Source organism: Ambystoma mexicanum, chromosome 1q (genome assembly GCF_040938575.1).
Source record: "Ambystoma mexicanum isolate Mex_15411 chromosome 1q, UKY_AmexF1_1, whole genome shotgun sequence".
Taxonomy (NCBI): domain Eukaryota; kingdom Metazoa; phylum Chordata; class Amphibia; order Caudata; family Ambystomatidae; genus Ambystoma; species Ambystoma mexicanum.
Genome location: NC_090922.1, coordinates 1,230,867,117 through 1,230,886,964, shown reverse-complemented (window position 1 = coordinate 1,230,886,964; position 19,848 = coordinate 1,230,867,117). Strand labels below are relative to the sequence as shown.

The window sequence follows — 19,848 nt, the reverse complement described above, 5'->3', positions numbered from 1 at the left end:
TTCACATCAGATTTCTGGTGAAGAGACTTTTAACTTACTGATGCAGTCAGGATCGGAGCAATGCACAGAACCGGATGTAGACTCTGAAACAGAATCTGCTTCTGAAGGTGAGCATGCAGTAGATTGAGGAAGTGAGTTTTCGGGTGAGGGTAGTTCCAACTACTCATCTGATGAGGAAGAGAATGAAGGGGTGCATGCACCTCATCTGACACTTCCCACACAAAGTTTACCTGCAAGGTTGAGAGAACATGCAGGACGTGCAAGGAATGCGTCAGGTCATGACATGGCTGATGAGTCGCAGTGGATGCCTCCAGCAATGGCTCAGCCTGCTGTCACCTTTCAATGGAATATCAGGGTGCACATTGAATACAGATGGTCTTGAGCCTTTTAACTTTTTCAACCTTTTTGTGGGATGATGGGTTCATTTCAGATGTGGTTGAGCAAACCAATCTGAATGCTGAACAGTACTCTTGAGGGCATGGGGTGCCAATCTGAAACCACATTCCAGAACACACTCTTGGGTTCCAACTACAGATGTAGAGATGAGAAAATGTTGGGGTCTCACTCTGCACATGGGAATAGTTTGGAAGCCGTCTATCTCACTGTTCTGGTCTACTGAAGCTGTATTTACAAGTCCTTTTTTCCCAGTAATAATGAGTATAGATTGTTTGCTAGCACTGCAACGTATGCTGCATTTCAATGACAACTCGGCAGCATTGCCCAGAACTGACCCAAATTGTGATAGGCTATTCAAACTTCGCCATTTCTCAAGCACTTTGCTCAGCGATTTGTGGAGGTGCATGTTCGCAGCCAGAACATATCCATTGATGAATCACTGGTGAATCAAAGTTCGGCAACTGTTCAAGCAGTATATTCCGAGCAAGAGAGCACGGTATGGGATCTAGGTTTACATTTTGTGTGAAAGTACCACTGGGTATGCCTACAAAATGAGATTCTACAGTCGAAAAGACTCGAGCATAAACCTTCATGGCTAACCAGCCCTCTCATTTAGGGATAAGTGAGAAGATTGTTTGGGATCTTGCCACAACACTGTTCCATAAGGGTCACCATTTGTATGTGGACAATTTCTACACAGGAATACCACTTTTCAAGGAATTGTACAATGTGGGCACACTGGCATGCGGTACAATCCGCAAGAACTGCAAAGGCTTCCCCAGACAACTTGTTTGTAAGAAGCTGGACAAGGGAGAATGTATGGCATTGTGGCATGATGAACTGTTGGCAGTAAAATTCTGTGACAGAAGGGGTATGCACATGCTAAGTGCAATTCATGATGAAAGTATTTTACTTGTCACTGTGCACGGCCAGGGTCAGCAAGTGCAGAAGCCCAAGTGTATTCTGGACTACAAAAAGTACATGGGGTGAGTAGATAAAACAGAACAATTGCTTGAGTCATACCATGCAGCGCACAAGTCTTGCATGTGGTACAAGAAGTTGGCAGTACACATTATGCATGAGGCTACAAACAATGCTTATGTTGTATGTGGTGCAGCTGCTAAAGAAAACAAACTGTCATTTTTGAACTTTGAAAAAGAAGTTATAAAATCGCGGGCCATTGTCCATGTACCAACTCCCTACTTTGCAGGTGTAGAAGATGTAGTGAGATTGAAAGGACGACACTTTGCCGATCATGTTCCTGCCACACCCATGAAGACGCAACCATACTGAAAATGTAGGATGCGTAAGGAAGGAGGAGGGAAACTCGGGTGTACTGTCCCAAATGCCCTTCCATGCTAGCACTCTGCCTACAACCTTGTGTTCTTTTGTATCATACAAAGGAAAAGTATTGGAAGATCGAGTCCCACAATTCCTAGAAAGGGACCCATTGGCTCTCAATTCGTGCAAGCCTTAGAAAGGAACATCACTCCAGCTCCCTCCATTGGAGGCGTGCCTTCAACAAGAAGAAACACCATTCTGACTCCCTTCACTTTGGCATGCCTTGGTAATCAATGCTAGTCCAGCTCCCTCCACTTGAGGGCTGCTTTGGAAAGGAACGCTACCCCGGCGCCTTCCACTTGAGGCACGCCTTAGAAAGAAACATCAATCCATCTCCCTCGACTCGAGGCGTGCCTTGGACAAGAAGGGCATTCTGGTTCACTCCCCTTTGGCATGCCTTAGCAAGCAATGCTACTCCAACTCCCTCCACTCGGGGCGTGCCTTGGTAAGGAACGCGATTCCGGCTCCTTCCATTTCAGGCATGCCTTAGAAAGGAACGCCCTTCAGGTTCCTTCAACTTGAGGCATGCCTTGGCAAGCAATGGTAGCCCAGCTCCCTCCACTTGAGGCGTGACTTGGATAAAACGGGAACACCATTCTCTCCACTCAAGGCGTGTCTTTCAAAATGTGTAAACGCCAGTTTAGTTCCCTTACTTGAGGGCTAAGTGAAATAATAATGGGAACTTGATACCATCTAAGGGAGCACAGAGGGCACAACTGGTAGCTGTCACACAGGCCAGGCACACGCTCCAACGCACAGATCACCACCACCAAAGACAGTGTCACACACTGCAGGCACCACACAGATGGGCCTTCAACAGACAGCACAGCTAGGCAGGAGAGAGGACTACACAAGGGCACAGGCGAAGACATGCAGCATATACACCCTGCACACTCAAGATCATGGCAGCCGAACCCACGGCGACACCACAGAGGCCACGAGGCCTCTCGGAGGGCCAAGGACCACTCACCCCGGAGAAACACCCCGGACTGGAGGAACGATGCTAATCCCTGTGGCACCCCACCAGTTCATCCAAGAAAATACAACCACCGACAAGAGCCAACCAGGCAGGGGCATGCGCAAGCAGAAAAGGATGGGCACGAGCTATAGAAGGTGAAGACTCCGACAGCAGCGACGACGAGCAATCCAGCCGGGAACAATCCCGAAAGTATGCAAGCAGGTCCTGGACCCCCGGCGAGAGAAAGTCCACATGATATTGGCTGTCGAGCCCAGGCATGGCAAGCAAACCAGTGAAAATAAGTCACACCGATGCACCATAATGGTGGGAGACATCCCGGTACAGTAAGCATGATGATCGAGACAGGTGTGACGGTTAACGTCATGCCGTCGACCAGATTTGAAAAATTCAATGCCAAATGCAGCCTTCGGCGACAGTCTGTAGTGCTCTTTGTTTTACTCTGCTCTACGCCTATGGCTGCAAAAAGCCTCTTCCTGTCGTGGGATACTTCAAGACGGTTCTCGCGCATCATGGGATCAGCTGCAAAACCTGCATCTACGTTGTGGACGCCAGGATAGAGACCCTGCTCAGTTGCCTGAAAGTGGTCATTCCCCAAAATTACAATTAAAATATATCAGAGAAATAGACACTGATGGGCACACCCCAGTAGGGAATGAGACCAAGAGAGATTGCAAGTGAGTCAAGGTTATCTTTATATAAAAATAAGTTGAGGCATGCCGAGGACTCTGCTGCTCTGAGAGTGCTCTGCTAACAATACAGAAAAATCACATTATAAGTCCAAAACGCGTCATCTATGACGTGTGCTATAAGGGTTTCACGAATACATTTCATTGGTTTAGTTGAACAAGACATTATACATTGTATAGTTACACTGGTGCTGGATTGACTGAGGTTGAACTTGTTGCTTCTTGAGGCGTGTGGGGCAGCTGGGCTCATCAGGGAGGGGCGAAGGGTCAAGCCGTGTCCACACAGTTATAATTCTAACTAAGCTAAGCTTCACAGTAATCGTGGGCAGGCAAGATTTAATATGACACACAAGACTCATCATAACACATTGTCGTCTATAAATTGTAGCAATGGGTATACATTCTTGACCTGGACCAGAGTGGGGCAGAGGTGCGTTGGTCCAGGGGCCTTATCTTGGCGTGTACTTTTGGGGTACGTTTATCAGGTGCCTCGAGGATCAAACAAGGGTGTCGGAATTTGTTAGCACATGGAGAATATATGTTTGCTCAGGATTAGTTATATGGGGGCAATTGAGGGTGGCCCATGGGCAAGTGTCCCACCCCTGCTACATCAAAGGAATGAGGGGTTTAAGGTTCATGCAGACAGTAACTCTTAACAGTGGTTTTTTTTGGAGCAGGGGCAGGTTTGTGGAGACACATGGTTTCCATGAGCCAGGCTCCAGCCCGGTCACACACAGGGCAGTGATCTCAGAGGAAGAAGAGAGATGCAGTGTTAGCTTGCAAAATTTGCGCCCAAGCTTCCGTGAGAAAAGGACAGCCGCAGCGCAGACAGTGGGGAGGAGGTGGGGGTTGTTGCGCTGGCTGTGCGCTGCGCTGGACAGGGGAGAGGTGCAGGCTTGCCTCTAAGAGTTTCATGTGCGGCCTAGTCTAAAGATGGAGTTGTGGTTAACACAAAATGGAGTATCTGGGATTGTGCAAGGTGCATTGGATAGGTGTCCTTCAATGGCTTCCTCGCATCCGTCACCGGGGCTCAGACAAGGGAACGTCTCCTACCATTGTATGAACATAAGGTACACCTCACCCGGAATGTATGGGGGCTCAAACGACCCTTCCTCCCTTATATGCCCAAAGGCAGGACGACTAGAGGTTATCCAGTTCAACTTCGCTATACAATCCAAGGACATCGAGCACCTGCTCGCAAAACACAAGAAGCTGTTCACTGGAATCGGATGTCTCAAGGGCGGGTCTGTGAAACTCCACAATGACCCCACAATTAAACCATGAGCAGTCCGGCACAGAAGAGTGCCTTCCACATGAGAGCAGCCGTGGAAGCCGAACTGAGCAAACTGGAAGGCCGCCGGATCATCGAAAAGACCACCGGCTCCACCACTTGGGTTTCGCCAATGGTGGTTACAGCCAAACACAAACAACCACAGGCATTGTGCATAATGCAGCACTAGGGAGAGAGTGACACCTTACTCCCATGATAGACAAGCTGATTGTGGATCTGACCGGCGCAACCGTCTTTAGCAAGTTGGACCTACGATCAGGCTACCATCAAATTCGCCTGTCGAAAAATCATGTTACATCACCACTTTTTCCTCACACCTGGGACTCAGACGATACCGCCGCCTCAACTTTGGCAGTTCATCAGCTGCCGAAGTCTTCCAGCCTGAGATACACAAAGTCCACCAGGACCTGCCAGGGGTGTCAAATGTCAGCGATGACATCTTAGCATACGGCAAGTCAGAAGAAGAACACAACAACTGGCTAGCTGCCACCCTACAGCGGTTGGAAGAATCAGGACTGGCTCTGCATGAGCAAAAGTGTGAATTTGGGAAACGTACTCTAAGCTTCTTTGGCTACGTCTTTAACGAGAAGGGCGTATGACCTGATCCAGGAAAGGTGGAACACGCAAGCCCCAACCACAGCAACCAAAGTGAGAAGTTTCCTAGGCATGGCGACTTACTGCGGACGCTTCATCTCCGATTTAGCCACCAATGCCACCCCACTGCGGGAACTCACGAAAACAAAAACACCATGGGAATGGGGAGAGGCCCAAGAGCACTCATTTCGGAAAATCAAAGACTCACTCTTCAGTGAGGCCACAATGGCATTCTTCGACACAACACGCACAACAGAACTACTGCTGGGTGCCAGCCTGGTAGATGTCTTACCCATCATCTTCGCAAGCAAGGCACTCACGCCGACCGTGCAGAACTACGCCCACATTGAAAAAGAGGCGCTAACGATCATATGGGGGTGCAAACACTGCCACGTGTACATTCTAGGACACCCCGTAAAAGTGCTGACAGACCACAAACCGCTGGTCCCCATTTTAAGAGGTTCAGCACCACACCCCCCGGCCAGGATTGAGCGCTGACTACTCCAAATACAACTATTCGATCTTGAAGTCCAGTATCAGGCAGGAGCCAACAACCCAGCAGACTTTCTGTCATGGCACCCCCGACCACCTCAGAACGTGAAGCAGCCAAGGTGAGGGAAGAACATGTGTGCCAGGTTATTACGTGCGCCACTCCCAAAACCATGAAGATCGATGAAATCAAGGAAGAAATGGACAATGACCTCTGTCTCCAGCTGACAAAGAGAGAGATCCTGACAGGTGAATGGAAGGCATTCCTCACGGCAGTTACCCAAAAGATGCCCCAAGCGCAGGAGATGATACAGGCAATTTTCAGAATTCGCCATGAGCTATCAGTATCACTCGAAGTACTCATCCTCAAAGGTCATTGAATCGTGCTTCCCAGCACTCTCCACGAGAGAGCCCTCAAACTGGCACATGAAGGCCACCAAGGCATAGTAAAAACACAGGCATTCCTCAAATCCTGCATATGGGTACCACAAATGCAACAAAAAGTCATGACACTGGTCGAAACATGCACCGCAAGTCTAGCCACACGACGACCAGGACTGCCTGAAATAAAGGAGTGTCCCACGAGGAGCGAACGCCGCTGTGACGCTATCAGCTTTGACTTTTGCACCATCGTGAACGAGGCATACCTCCTCGTGGCCATAGGCGAACACACCCGATACCTGGAAGTGGAGCCAGTCAACTCGACAGGCACGGCATCAGTCACCACCGCGCTAGAAAAGATGTTTGCAACTCGTGGCATCCCCTCCTCCATTAAAAGCGACAACAGCCTACCTTACATGAGCAGAGAATTCTGGAACTTCATTGACAGCCTAGGGATCCAACAATAAATACCACATCACCCAGTACTGGCCACAAGCTTGCGGGAATGCCAAAAGGTTTATGGACTCCATAAACAAGTCAGTAAGGATTGCAAAAGACAAAGGGCGGCCATGGCTACCCGAACTCTACAGGTTCCGCCGAGCCTATCGGTTGACCTCCCCATTCGGCAACCCAAGTCAGCCCCGCTGCCATGATGTCCGGGGTACCCATGGAAGGGAGCCTACCCTTGCACCACTCGTGGAGACCCCCGCCGGTAGACCTGGAACAAATAGAGTGCCAACGACGAGAGCACAACGCCCGGGAAGACAGAGTCAGGAAGGCAGCACCAAGCACCCTCCAGTTAGGGGACATGGCAAAGAAAGGAAAGATGACCCTCCCCTACGAGTCGGTCCCCTGGACTATAACACACAGAGAACATGGCCTTGCTACCGCCACAAGAGAGCGGGAGACTGTGACCCAGAATGTGTCTCGCTTCCAACTGACCCCTCCGGCCCTATGGGAAGAGTCAAAAGAGAACACAATCTCAAGGAACACCGGCCCGACACAGGAGGGCAACCCCCCAACAGGAAAATGACGCGAAGAAGACCTGTGGGCAAAGTGGACAAGAGGGCGGCCAGTTCTCATAATCCACAGCAAGAGCGAGGAGAACATTATTCACTCCGGAAACGGCTAGTACCCTCAAATGAACAGGGGCTGAGCTCTATTATATTCAGCTTGTATCCGACCTCGACCAGGCTACAAGGATACATCATGAACGGCATCTACACCCGCCTGAGAAGCTGAAGGTTCAGGACTGGTCGGAGAGGAACAGCTAAGAGAGAGAACAATAAGAAGGACAGACGTGACCACTGATTTCATTTGTTTTGTTTGTCTGTTCCATTTATCCAAAGGTGGAAAGGGATGTGATGTCCACGTGACCCTTGTCACGTGGGCAAGGAAATAAAGTGCGGGGAAAGCCCACCAAAGGGCAGTTCCCGCTCGAGCACCAGCAGCAGCCGTGTCTGTTTGTTCTGCGCAGCTGGCGCTGCTCATTGGCATCTAGAGGACCCGGCTGATCCCCGCCAGGGCCCACATCACAGAGCTCACCTTATGAATTGTCTTTTCATTTCTATTACAAATTTGTATTCATTGTTTATGAATGTATGATGTCACTAATTTACTCATATTGTCACCAAAAAAAAATACGGACTTAGTTCAGTATAACTAAGAAATGTTTGCTGTACTTATCACAGACATTTTAATCAACGCACTTCAACATATCTCCACTGAGGCTAGCCTCAGTTTAATAGGTGAGCTTAGGACGGGAGTGTCTTCCAGTTGCTTAAATTGTCCACACCCCTGTTTCACCATTTAACCAAAGTGTGTGATCCTGGGCAGATCTGCAGCTCTCTAAGTGTTTTACTGTTTTACTTCAGAACGTATGTTAAAATATCATGATGTTATTAAAAAAAAAGTTTGACTATAAAGTTGCTCCATATATAACAATCGTGCAGTTTATGTATTTTGCATCACAAAGTTATTTATCACTTGGCTTACTTTTGGCACCTTATTCTAAAGTAACTTCCATGGTGCCTCCAAGTATCAAGACTGATGAGATGTCCTTTTCTGTGAAGTCTCTTCTGCTGGTCCAATCCACATGCAAATTAGGAGGTTTATGTGTATTTTGTGCCCCAGAGCTCTAATAGATGAGTTTCCTGCATCAGTAATGATATTAAGTTTTATTTTATGTGTTAAAATGCCTCTAATTTTAGATTGGGGTAGGGGTGGACGGTTTGTGGCAGAGAATGAGACCATATGGAATTGCTTGCACTCCATTTGGGGTGAAAGTAGCAGGACTTTATTCGTTTTTCGCACCCCCACTCTTGCATGCTGGATCTCCATTGCGAATTATATACACAATAACAAATAAAAAAAGACCTGCCTTGGCACGGCACGGACTTCTCCTTGCTCCATTATTCTTCCCTAAGCACGTAGATTTCCTAGGTGAGAACGTCACGAAGACTTAACGGCATTTCAAATATACGCAATGACGCTGTAAAGGCATTTGAGAAAGTGTCGGCAAATTTTTAAACATACATGCAATACTATCGGGTCTCATACGGACTTTAAAAGTGAGTTTCAATTGATATTGAAAGCAACACAAGTGCTCCCTTTACCAAACGCTCCTCTTCCGTTGCTAGGCAGCATCAGGTGAGTACATGGGAACTTTATATCCATTTCTTTTAGCGCCCATTAACTTAGATCGTTTTCACCCCTTTGTTATATTGGTAAGAGGAGCCCTTTTGCAACCTCTGGAAATGCACGTTGAAGTGAGAGGCTGCAGCTGAAGCTGTAATTGGATGTATTGTACTTATCACATGTTGAAATTAAAAATTGTAAGTACGCGACTTTCTAAACATCTGTTTTTGAAATTACACGGGGCATCCTTTTGTTGTTGGTATTGTAGACACAGTAGCTGCTCTGAATCTCATCTACGGTACAGTTCAGGCTCTGGAATGCCCGCAGAGGCAGTAACCGCTGTGCAACTACTGCACAGACCGTGCTCTGGTGTAAATGAGTTGGCTAATTATTGCAGACGTGTACTGTCGCCAGTTCCAGTGCATACTCTGAAAGAAAGTAATGATTCCCCAGGGCTAATGGCTGCAGATCCGGTACTTTCTCTGGGTCTAATGACTCTTCTGTGGATAGTAACTGCAGCCATAGTGCCTGTTCTAGGTCTAATGGCTGCAGACACAGAAACCACTGCCCGATGAATATCAACAGACACTACCTTCTCTAGTGCTAATGGTAAAGTCCCATCACGTTCACTGGCTAGAGCTAATAAGTGCAGACACGATGCCTGCTCTGGAGCTAATGACTTCCGATACAGTACGTACCTGCTCATCAGCTACGTCTGACAATCCCTGCCCTGCGGCAAATAATTAAAGACACCGTACCGGATCTGGGATACCGATTCCAGAAACAGTTCCTGCCCTGGAACTAATGACGTTTGATACAGTACCTGCTAACCCGTTACAAATGACAGAATACCTGAATGATGTCATGCACAGTACGTACTCTGGGGCCAGGGGCTAACGATTCCAGTCACAGTATCTTCTCTGGAGATAATGGTATTTAACATAACCTGGGCATTTGTCCATTAGCATGCCATTTGTATCACACATTTCTCATTCTGCAAGCCCCTTTCCTTTTCCCCTCCAGTAAGGTGCTGCATGAGACATTTTCCTTTAGTTTGGCATAACAAGGCCGCAGGTTTATTTTTACATATACAACCGCTGCAAACAAATATTGAAAATAGTTCCAAAAGTGTGGCAACTGCTCCTCGTCCTGCTTCCCCCTTTACCTCCATGTCCATTGCAGGCACAACTCCCCCAAGGCCTTCGAGTCTGAGAACCGCCTGCCCCTGCAGGTCTTTGCGGACTTGGGGAGCGCCGTTTGTTGGGGGGAAGCTGACCCCCAATTGCTACCGCCAGACACCCCCGCCGTTTAGGCTCCCAGGAGGCGCTGTCTAGAATGGGCAAAGTCCCTTCCAGTTTAGCAATGGCTCATTCGGAGTCTTTGTCTTATCATAGGTTGCCACAACCCGCCACGCCAAAGGCGAGTTACCGCCCACCGTGGCTCCCTCCTTTCCCTGCTTATAATTCCAGCAATTTTGTGCAAATATTCCAGAAAAATAAATCCATTCCCTGCTCCGACAAATGAACTCCGTCCTTCAAGTAGTACTCCATGTTTTTGAGATTGATCAAACCATGTCTGATATGCTGAAAGCCCCTTCTTCTGCAAAACTTAGCCATAGCCCAATTCAACTTCCTCCTTGAATTCTCCACGGCCGCCTGACTCTCAGCGCCCCTCCATTCGTGCCTCGAGATGATTTCTGACCACACGATTTTGGTCTCCCCCATTTCTGCCGATAGTTCCTGTAAAGAAGACATCATTTCCCTGAGCAAGATCCCCCTCCCCAGACCAGCCAAGTCGTTGCCACCGAGATGCACCACCAACACATCGGGCCTCCGATGCTCCCTCAGGAGTCTGCGCATGTGCCCCTGCAGCTGTGCCCACTTCATACCCGGCACTCCATGCCATTGCACCCGGTATTCCCCGGCGGTCAACTCCTCCTGCTTGGCTGTCCAGCTTGCCCTCGCCCTTGACACAAACGAATGGCCCACCACCCAGGCGGACCGTCGCCTTCCCTTCATCGATACTACTGAGAGGAGATAGGAGGGAGGAACCGTTAGTCTTACATTTTTTCAGGCCTGACGTATCGCTTAAAACAACCGGACCTCCAGCCCCCAATCTGTTTGATTGCCTCTGCACCCAGGCCCATCCCTGCCGCTGACGTGGCTGCCCCTATCCTGAAGGAATGCGTCCCGTAGACCCCCTTCGATAACCCTGCCTCCACTCGTGCCATGTCCATCACCTTTTTAAACTGAAAAAGGCTTAACTCTGCCCCATCGTTATGCACCAGAAAAGGATCCTCCTCCCCTGTGTGAATCCTCCAACTCAAATACCTGTTTACGCATCCTACTGGACAAACCGGGCTGTCCTGGGTACCCCCTAACATAATGCTTCTGCCTTTCCCTGTTTGATCGGTCTTGTATCTCCTCAGAAATATGTATAACCGCTCCCCTTGCACCTTTACCCTTCTTGTTGGCTGGCACCAACTCGCTTACCCTCAAAGCCCCAAAGAATGCCAGTGAGAAGGCTGCCGCGAACAATGCTTTTTCATAGTCATCCCTACACACCACCGTCAAGCTCCTGATCATTTCGTGCAATTTCCCCACATCTATGGGCCGCCTCTCATCGGGTTTCGTTGTCACCTGTTTGGCCCAGCCCCTCATTGCCATGACAATGTAATGTTCTTTGGTGGGATCGGGCCTGCCCCCCAATTTATAGAAATGCGCAACCGCTGCCAGGTGATAGACCACCCAAGATCTGGACCTTTCTTGTTGCCAACACCATCCCACAAAGGCCCGCACTGGCCTTTCCTTCTCGTTCTCGGGCAAGATGTTGTTTTGAAAGGCTATGAATCGATCCCAGCACCCTCTATATCTTCGCATTGTGCCTGGCGCAAGTGCCGTGTCGATCAGTGAGCTCAGATCTCCCAAACCAATCCCCACCATTGTGTCTGGAAGGGTGTCATCCTTGTGCTCGCCTCTGGGTGATTTTCCCGGAACCTTCCCCACTGTAAACGAGAAAGAGAATCAGCGGCAACATTCTTAATCCCCGGGATATGTCGTGCCCTGACCTCTGCATTCAGCTGCAGCAAGCACCTTGTTAGCTCCCTGAGTAACCCCAGAGCCCTGCCATTCTTGCTTGTTCCCTGGTTGATAATCTGAACTACCGCTAGGTTATCTGACCAAACCATCACCTTTTTGTCTTGCAGCTGTTCTGGCCAGAGCTTGAATGCCACCACTATCGGGAACAACTCCAGTACCGTAATGTCCCTGGTGATCCCCTCTGCCTGCCATTGCGCCGGCCATGCCCGCACCATCTCTTACCCAAGATGGCACCAAACCCTAGTGCCCCTGATGAGTCAGTAACCAGCTTCCGGCTACTGCCATTCCCCAAGTTTTCTCACCACATCAACACCCCGTTAAAGCAGTCCAAAAAAGTATTCCACATTTTAAGATCCTCTTTAACCTCTTTTCCTAGGCGCACATGCTGGCCCACATGCTGCAAGCCCACCGTTTTCAGCTCTATACTTCTAGCGAACACTTTACCTGCCGGAATCACTTTGCCTGCAAAATTCAGGTCGCCTGCTAGGCACTGAAGCTCCCTCAATGTGGCTTTTTCCTTGCCCAACATCCTTGCAATTACCTCCTTCAACTTCCCTTCTTTGTCTCTTGGCAGCCTGCATACTCCTGCCACCGAGTCAATTTCAATTCCCAAAAATACCAGTGTCGTGACCGGACCCACAGTTTTACCTTTTGCCAGTGGAACCCCAAACTCCTCCATCAAACCTTGAAATACCCCCATTAGCTTCTTGCAATCCTGTGTTCCTTTTCTCCCAATAAAAAGGAAATCATCGAGGTAATGTAGTATCCCCCCGACCTTGGCTCTTTGCCTTACTGAAAATTCAAGGAATCGGCTGAACTTCTCAAAATAAGCACATGAAATTGCACACCCCATCGGTAAACATTTGTCATGGAAGTATTCCTGTAGCACCTTGAACCCCAGCAAATGGTGGCTGTCCTTGTGAATCGGCAGCAAGCGGAACGCCGATTCTATGTCGGCCTTCCCCATGAGGACCCCCTCACCTAAGGCTTTTACCAATTCCACCGCATCTTCAAATGACGCGTAATGAACCCTGCATTGATCTTCTGAAATGCCATCATTAACTGACTCCCCTTCCGGAAAAGACAGGTGCTGTATCAATCTGTACTGCCCCACTTCCTTTTTTGGTACCAGGCCCAGAGGGGACACTACCAGGTTTTCTAGAGGAGTTGTGGTGAAGGGACCCGCTACCCTCCCCAACTGCACTTCTTTTCCCACTTTAAGTGCCAAGACCTCAGGCATTGCCAAAGCGGATTTTAAATTACAAGCCTCCCTTGGTCCCATTTGCCTGTTGAAAGGAATCTTAAAACCCCACCTGAAACCTTCCCACAACAACTTTGCATCACCCTTGTCACAATATGCATTCAGAAAAGGAATCGTGGCCTGTAAGCGTATTGGCGTTGGTAGTTGCGTTTTAATCATGCTTGCTTTTTTCTTTGCCTTTTGTGCTGCCCTTTGCCTTACTCTCTCTGCTGGAGGAGCTGTGCCTCCCTGCACTTGGGCCCTTTGAGTGCTTGAACCTGCATGCATTTCCATAGGTGCACTTCCCTTCTGCAAACAACCAACATTCTGGTAACTCCCCCCGGTAGTTGGAATGGTTATTCCAGGAAGAGTTCCCTCGAAAGGACCCCTCCCCCCTGAGTAGGTCCCCCTGCCCCTGCCCTCTGGCGGTCTTTCGCTTGGAACAGTCTCATCCGCTGGCCTGGGTGGGACCATTTTGTCTATGTATCCTCCCACGTCCACTTCGTCCCAGGTCATTGCTGGCCATACCTGCATTTTGAGTCTAAAACCCCTGTCATAGTTGATCCATGCATCTCCCCCATGCTTTAAATACTGTTCATGAATATACTGCTCGTACGCCATCAACGCCACGCCATCTTGTGGGAACTTCTCTAACATGATGGTAGCATACACCCGAAATGCCCTCAACCAGGTATGAATATTGAGCTCAATTTTAGGCCTCTCCCTCTCCTTCTTCTCCTTTTCCCTTTCCGTTGGCTCACTGAAACCCTGTCCCGAGGGGACCATCCCCACCAATTCCAGAATATCCATGAACTCCTTCCTCCATACCCGCTCTTTGTATGCCAGTGAGATGTGCCAAGCCAGCGCGTTAATCGCCACTCTGGCTGGCGCAAACCCCGGCATGGGCCTCCCATATATTGTGGTATTGTTAGCTGGCTCTTGCCCCTGCACCTGAGGAGGGGCCTGTGCACCCCACCATGGTGTTCCCCCTAATTGGGGCGTATAGGCGGTGCTTGCCCCTTGTGTCGCCGTCTGCACCGGGTTCACCCCCACTACTGGCTGACTCACGCCTACAACGGGCTGACTCCCCAACAGGCCCCCATGCTCCAAGACCACACTTCCCCCTTGAGCCCCCTTACCCACTAGGTTCAAGGCATTATTATTATTATTAAAAGGTATCTGTCCATTTACACCAGTCCCCCATGCTTCCATACATTCCCTGAACATACCTTTCACCATCTCCAAGGTGGTTGGACCCTCAGCCGCTACCGCCAGTGTGGCTACAGGTGCGCCGCGAGGACCTCCCATTGGCCTTGGAGCCTCAGCAGGAACAGGTGCCGGTGTGGCTTCAACCTCCTGCGCCCTCCCCCTTCCCTTAGGGTTGGCTTTCCGTTTCTGCGCCGCCGCCGCCTGCTGCTGGCTGTCCCTTGCTCTCTTGGTCATTACTCTTTTCCTCTTGCCGACCGGCTCGTCCTCTTCCTCGAGCTCCTCAATTTCCTGTCCCTCCCCCTCCTGGGAGTGCACTTCCACCCATGCCTCTCCCACGGGTGTTGGTGGAAACAACAGCGGTGAATCCGACCTCTGGCTGCGCCCTGCAACCTCTGCTCCCACCTGTGATGCCATCTGCTGCATCCAGCTGGTGCCATATTTGTCCCCAGCCCTCCTTGCCATCATCAAAAACGCCTCCAGATCGTCCTTCTGCTGGTCCTCCTGGCTTTTCCCTTGCATCTCCATGTTTCTCATTAGCCAATGTAACTCCAATTAATGTCAGTCTTACATGCTCCACTTAAACTTCAATGTGGACCTCTGCCGTTGCTCAGCTGCCCGGTGGGACCTCTTTTGTTGCACCGGTGCTAATCCCTCTCCTTGCCGAACCTTCAAATGGAGACTTTGGAACACTCGCTTCTGGGACTGCTTGGCGCTTTGCTTTAGCGAGGTCAGCTGCCCCGTGGGTCCCTCCTCCTTTCTCCTGTTTCCGCTCTCCCCTGCTCGATACCGCTCTCTCTGTTCGTGGCTCTGGCCCTCCTCACTGGTGAGCCGCTCCTTCCGCTGCTGTCCGCGGCTCCGGTCGTCCTCGCAGCTGAGCCCGCTTCGTGAGTCTTACTTCCTTCTCCCGCTGTCGCCGCACCTTGATAGCGGGAAGATCCCGGTGCGCATCGCCAACCAGCCGTGCACTCTCCAATGGTCCAGGCGCCGCCAGCAACGAAATCCTCAGCAATCCTCAAAACGAAATCCTCCGATTTTGGCGGGCGCCCGGCTGCTGGAAGAGCCGCTTATGTAGCCCAAGCTCCTCCTTCTTCTTTTGTTACCCTTCGCGGGCTTTTGGCGCCCTTACCTTTGTTCACCTTGCCGCCCTCTCCCCTGCCCCTGTGGGGGGAGGGACCAGAGAGCGGAAGGAAGAAGGCTCCTGCCCCGGTTATCGGGGTGCCTCCTCCATTCCCTTGAGGTCCCCGTTCGTCACCTTCACAAAACCTGCTCATGAGCAAATTTGGGGTAATGACTGCAGAAGCAGTAAAAACACCATGCACCCTGTCCTTCTTGTGTGTCCTGTCCCATTCCCAATTCCCCTACGACACCTCGAACCACACTCTCTGAAATGAACGCCCAGCATAAATAAGTGGTCAGTAGGGATCAACCATTGTGCCACGATTTTCAAAACTTATTTGGTGCAACTGATGGGATGCTCGATCACTTTAATTGCGCCAAAAAGGTGGTGAACCGTGCACAAAGGACATTTTAATATGTGCATCATAGTTGTTCCCACCAAATGCACAACTACGCAAGGAAGAGGGTGGAAAGGGGGTTCTGGGCATTTTCAAGTAAATCCCGATTTTCAAAATAAGTGCACTTTTCAAAGCACCGGGGAAGAAAACATTTTCTGCAGGTGCAGGGGGATATAAAAAGTAATGTATGGGAAGGTCCCTTCTAATCCTCTCAACATTAAGAACACATGTAACGAGGCCACCAGGGGGCGCATAGGTGATGGCAGCCTAGGTGCCGAGCTCCCACCGAGACTGGGCCTTTCAAGGGGATTGAGCCCCCCCCCCCCAAACACCCCAGGTGGAACCGCTGGGCAGCGTTATAGTGGTGACCCCCCCGAGGCACCCCTGCTCGAAAGAGCGAAGCTCGAGGCCCCCGGGAGACAGGAGAACGGGCCATGACGGAGCAGTGACCGAGAGGGAGAGCGCGCCCGAGTGTCCAGGGAACAGGAACGGCCTGCTGGAGAGCCTGCCCTCCCATTGGGCTGCGGAACCCGGGAAAAGGAGAGGCGCGCTGAGGCAGGAGGGCCAGCGTGTGGATCCAACCCATAGCAGCCCACAGGAGGTGGACGGGGCCGCAACGATAAGAAGGTCCACCGGCCAGGTCCACCCCCAACAGATTACGGCGGAAAGCAAGTGGAAGCGGCCCGCAGAGGTGAGGCACCCCCCCCCCCACCAGTATCTGCCCTCCCCGGCAGTCGCACACCGGATCGGGGCCCCCGAACGAGGATCTGGTCCCGCATCACCCCCTCCTCGCCCTCGGGGACAGAACACTCCCAGTGGAGCCGGCCTAGCGGGAGGTGCGGGCGGGCAGCCCCCAAATCCGGCATCCGGGTCCTGGGAAACCCCGCCGGAGAACCTGTCCTCCCGCCGGGAAAAGGAGCAGCCCGCAGCAGGCCACAGGAGGCAGACGCGGCCGCAGTGAGAAGGAGGCCCACCCCCAACGGACTTCGGCGGATGGCAAGTGGAAGCGGCCCGCAGAGGTGAGGCACTCTGGGCCCGCGTCACCTCCTCCTCGCCTTCGGGGACGGAACACTCTCCCAGCGGGGCGGACCTGGTGGGAGGCACGGGCAGGCCGCCCCCAGATCCGACATCCGGGACCTGGAAACGGTGGCATCGGGCCCCGACGGCCCCCGGGGCCGCACAAAGGGAAAGAGGAGGCATACTTTGGGGAAACAACCCCCGCGGTGGACCGCGCCGCACCCGCCAGCCAGCCGCGACCACAGCTTACCCCCCCACCCACCCCCCCCTACAGTGGACCCTTCCCCAGCAGTATAGGCCCAGTGAGGCCCCGATCAGAGCGCATGAACCTTGAGTCAACACGCTGAGGAGGCAGGACTGTGCCTCCCCCTCCCCCACCGGAGAACCCTGTGTGCTGGAGAAGGAGAGGACGACCACCCACCTCGGCCCAAACAGGTGGAGGCCCCCGGGGGGCCCCCCCGGGGCGTGTGCCCGCCTGCCGCCCCTTCCGGCGGAGAACAGTGAAAACAGAGGGGTGGGAACGGCGCCGGTGGCCCTCCCGCCCTACAAGGCTACACTGAGACGAGAGTCCCAGGTGCGAGGCCCCCGCCCAGAGCGATAGGGGCGTGTGCCCGCCTGAGGACCATCCCGAGGAAACCCCCTAAAGATCCTGACCAGCGGCGGACCCCGCGGGGGGCATGACAGAGGGGTGTATGAGCTGGCAGGAGACCCTACAGGCATTCCGGTACAGAGATACAGAAAGTCCCAATAACAGCTCCACTGGCTCCGGTGGCATGGCTCATTCGGGTACCACGACGGAATCCACAATAGCAATGGAAAAGGGTTTCGCCTCCATTGTGCAGGAAATTAGGGAAATGTGCTCAGACATTGCCCAGAAGTTCAAAAAAATGGATCAGAGGGTGGACAAAGTGGAGGATAGGCTCCTGCAAGTGGAAACCAACCAGTCCTCGTCAGTAGCCCACGAAGTTCACACAGACATGAGGCTCACGGCCCTGGAGAAAAGAGACGAGGAGAGAGCCAGGCAGATGGATGACTACGAAAACAGGGAAAGGAGGAACAATCTAAGATTTTTCGAGATACCGAAGACGCAGGGGGAAACAGAGAGGGACTTAACCCGAGTTGTGAGAGACATTATTACACTGCTGTTTGCGGAGGAGATGACCACAGAACCAACTTTCGACCGGGTGCATAGAGCAGGAGGTAAGCCGGGAACCCCCCGGTCTGTCCTTGCCCGGTTCCACTACTATACGGAGAAGACCAAGGTCTTGGATGAAGCGAGGAAGGCGGGGGTAATAACTTACAACAACGCTCAGGTCTCCATTTTCCAGGACCTCTCCGCCTACACCCTGGCAAAGCGCAGAATGTGCCGCCCCCTAACGCAGCTACTCAAAGAGAAGGGGGTGCGCTACAGGTGGGGGTATCCTTTCTCCCTGTCTTTCGAATAAATGGGCCAACAGACAATGCTGACTACTGAGGAGGATATAAGAGGGGCCATACAGGATTACGTGGTGGACTCCAACCCCCGAAGAGCCCCAATCGGCCCAGAAGCAATAGACCGGGGCGGCCCAGGTCAGTCGGGCGCCAGGAGACGGAGAACCGCTCCGCGGAAATACAAAAAACTGAATACTCCACCGCCCGCACAGGAAAGAGAACATAGGGACTCGGAGGGCTGACGGCATGGGAATCCCGACTAGCTGCGGTGCAGGATGGGAAGTTTGTGATATCCCAGCGAAGACAGTCTCACTCTGAACAGCAAGTATAGTATGAGCAACTGACGGGACAAAGCCTGGGGGGGAAAAGGGGGGTTCAAGGAGATGAGCATTGTACCGCGTGCCTGGCCAAGGGGGACAGGCTGGTGGTCCGGCCAAAAGCCAGCAATGGCGGAACTAACTGGCTGGACGCCGGGTTGGGGGGAGGGGGGTATTCTCAAGTTGGCAGGGGTTGTTTTTTCAGGGAACGGGGTGGGGGGAAGTTGGGGGTCAGTTTTAGGGCCCTTCTGGAGGGCGGGAGGGGATACCCAATTCATCAAGATGCGAGTCTAAAGAAGCGAGACAGGGGATTTGACAGGATGTGGGTGACCGGACGGGAGAGTTGCACAGACTATGGCTGACGGTCTGCCGGCCCTAGGGGTGGGTACCTTGAATGTGCGAGGTCTGAACACCCCCACAAAAAGATCTCTAGTTTGCAGAGAGTTCCGAAGGGCTAAACTAGACCTGCTCTTCCTACAGGAGACACACTGGGCTTGAGGGAAGGAACCCAAGATGAGGGGAGGAGGAATAGGCGAGATGCTCTGTGCATCGCACAGATCTAAGAAGAGGGGAGTGACCATCTTGTTAGCGAGGGGCGTAGGCTTTGAACAGGAGGCAATACTGAGGGACCCCGAGGGTCGCTACCTACTGGTAAGAGGTTCACTACAAGGCGCCCCCTTAACTCTAGCAGTCGTATATGGCCCAAATGAGGGCCAAGCCCAGTTCTGGGAGGAAGTAAGGGACAGGCTCAAACTCTTTGTGCGCGGCAAGGTAGTGGTGGGGGGAGACTTTAATATGTTCCTAGACCCGTCCTCAGATAGAAAGCGCATGGGTCCTTCAACCATTAGGCCTGCGGATGAGGCCATGGCACGCATCTTCCAGAGAGTTAACGCAGAGCTGAGCCTGGTGGACACTATCCCGTCCCCTAGGTCTGACATCCCCTCATACATGTATTACTCGGCCATACACACCTCATTCTCTAGAATCGATTATATCCTGGTGGACGAGACACTTCACCCATACATCTCGGGCTATAGAGTTGACACGGTCCCGTGGACGGACCACGATATGGCCCGGGTCACTATTGCAGAGGGTTGGCACATGGAGCGCAGAGGACGCTGGAAATGTAACGACGCCCTACTGAAAGACGAGGTCCTCGCGCAGGAAGTGCTAGACGCCATAACAGAGTTTTTTGAGCTGAACGACAATGGGGAGGTTGGCATACACA

The 19,848-nt window shown here is 51.8% G+C and overlaps 2 protein-coding genes across 6 annotated transcripts in view; one reads left to right on the top strand and one right to left on the bottom strand.

The window, feature by feature from the left end:
- ITGB3BP (integrin subunit beta 3 binding protein) overlaps positions 1-8,623 on the bottom strand; it is a 610,626-nt gene extending 602,003 nt beyond the window's left edge. For 2 of the 3 annotated variants that reach the window (XM_069642006.1, XM_069642007.1), the window contains exon 1: positions 8,538-8,618. In XM_069642006.1, coding sequence (XP_069498107.1) covers positions 8,538-8,569 — 32 coding nt within the window. In that variant the 5' untranslated portion in view covers positions 8,570-8,618. Of the gene's footprint in view, positions 1-8,537 lie in introns of all 3 variants that reach the window. The other variant, XM_069642005.1, reaches the window with a different exon arrangement.
- Positions 8,624-8,742: 119 nt separating this feature from the next.
- EFCAB7 (EF-hand calcium binding domain 7) overlaps positions 8,743-19,848 on the top strand; it is a 1,178,320-nt gene continuing 1,167,214 nt past the window's right edge. Inside the window, exon 1 of one of the 3 annotated variants that reach the window (XM_069642000.1) lies at positions 8,743-8,806. The gene's annotated coding sequence lies outside the window, so the exon portion shown is untranslated. Of the gene's footprint in view, positions 8,807-8,973; positions 8,992-19,848 lie in introns of those variants that run through there. The other 2 variants (XM_069641997.1, XM_069641998.1) reach the window with 2 other exon arrangements.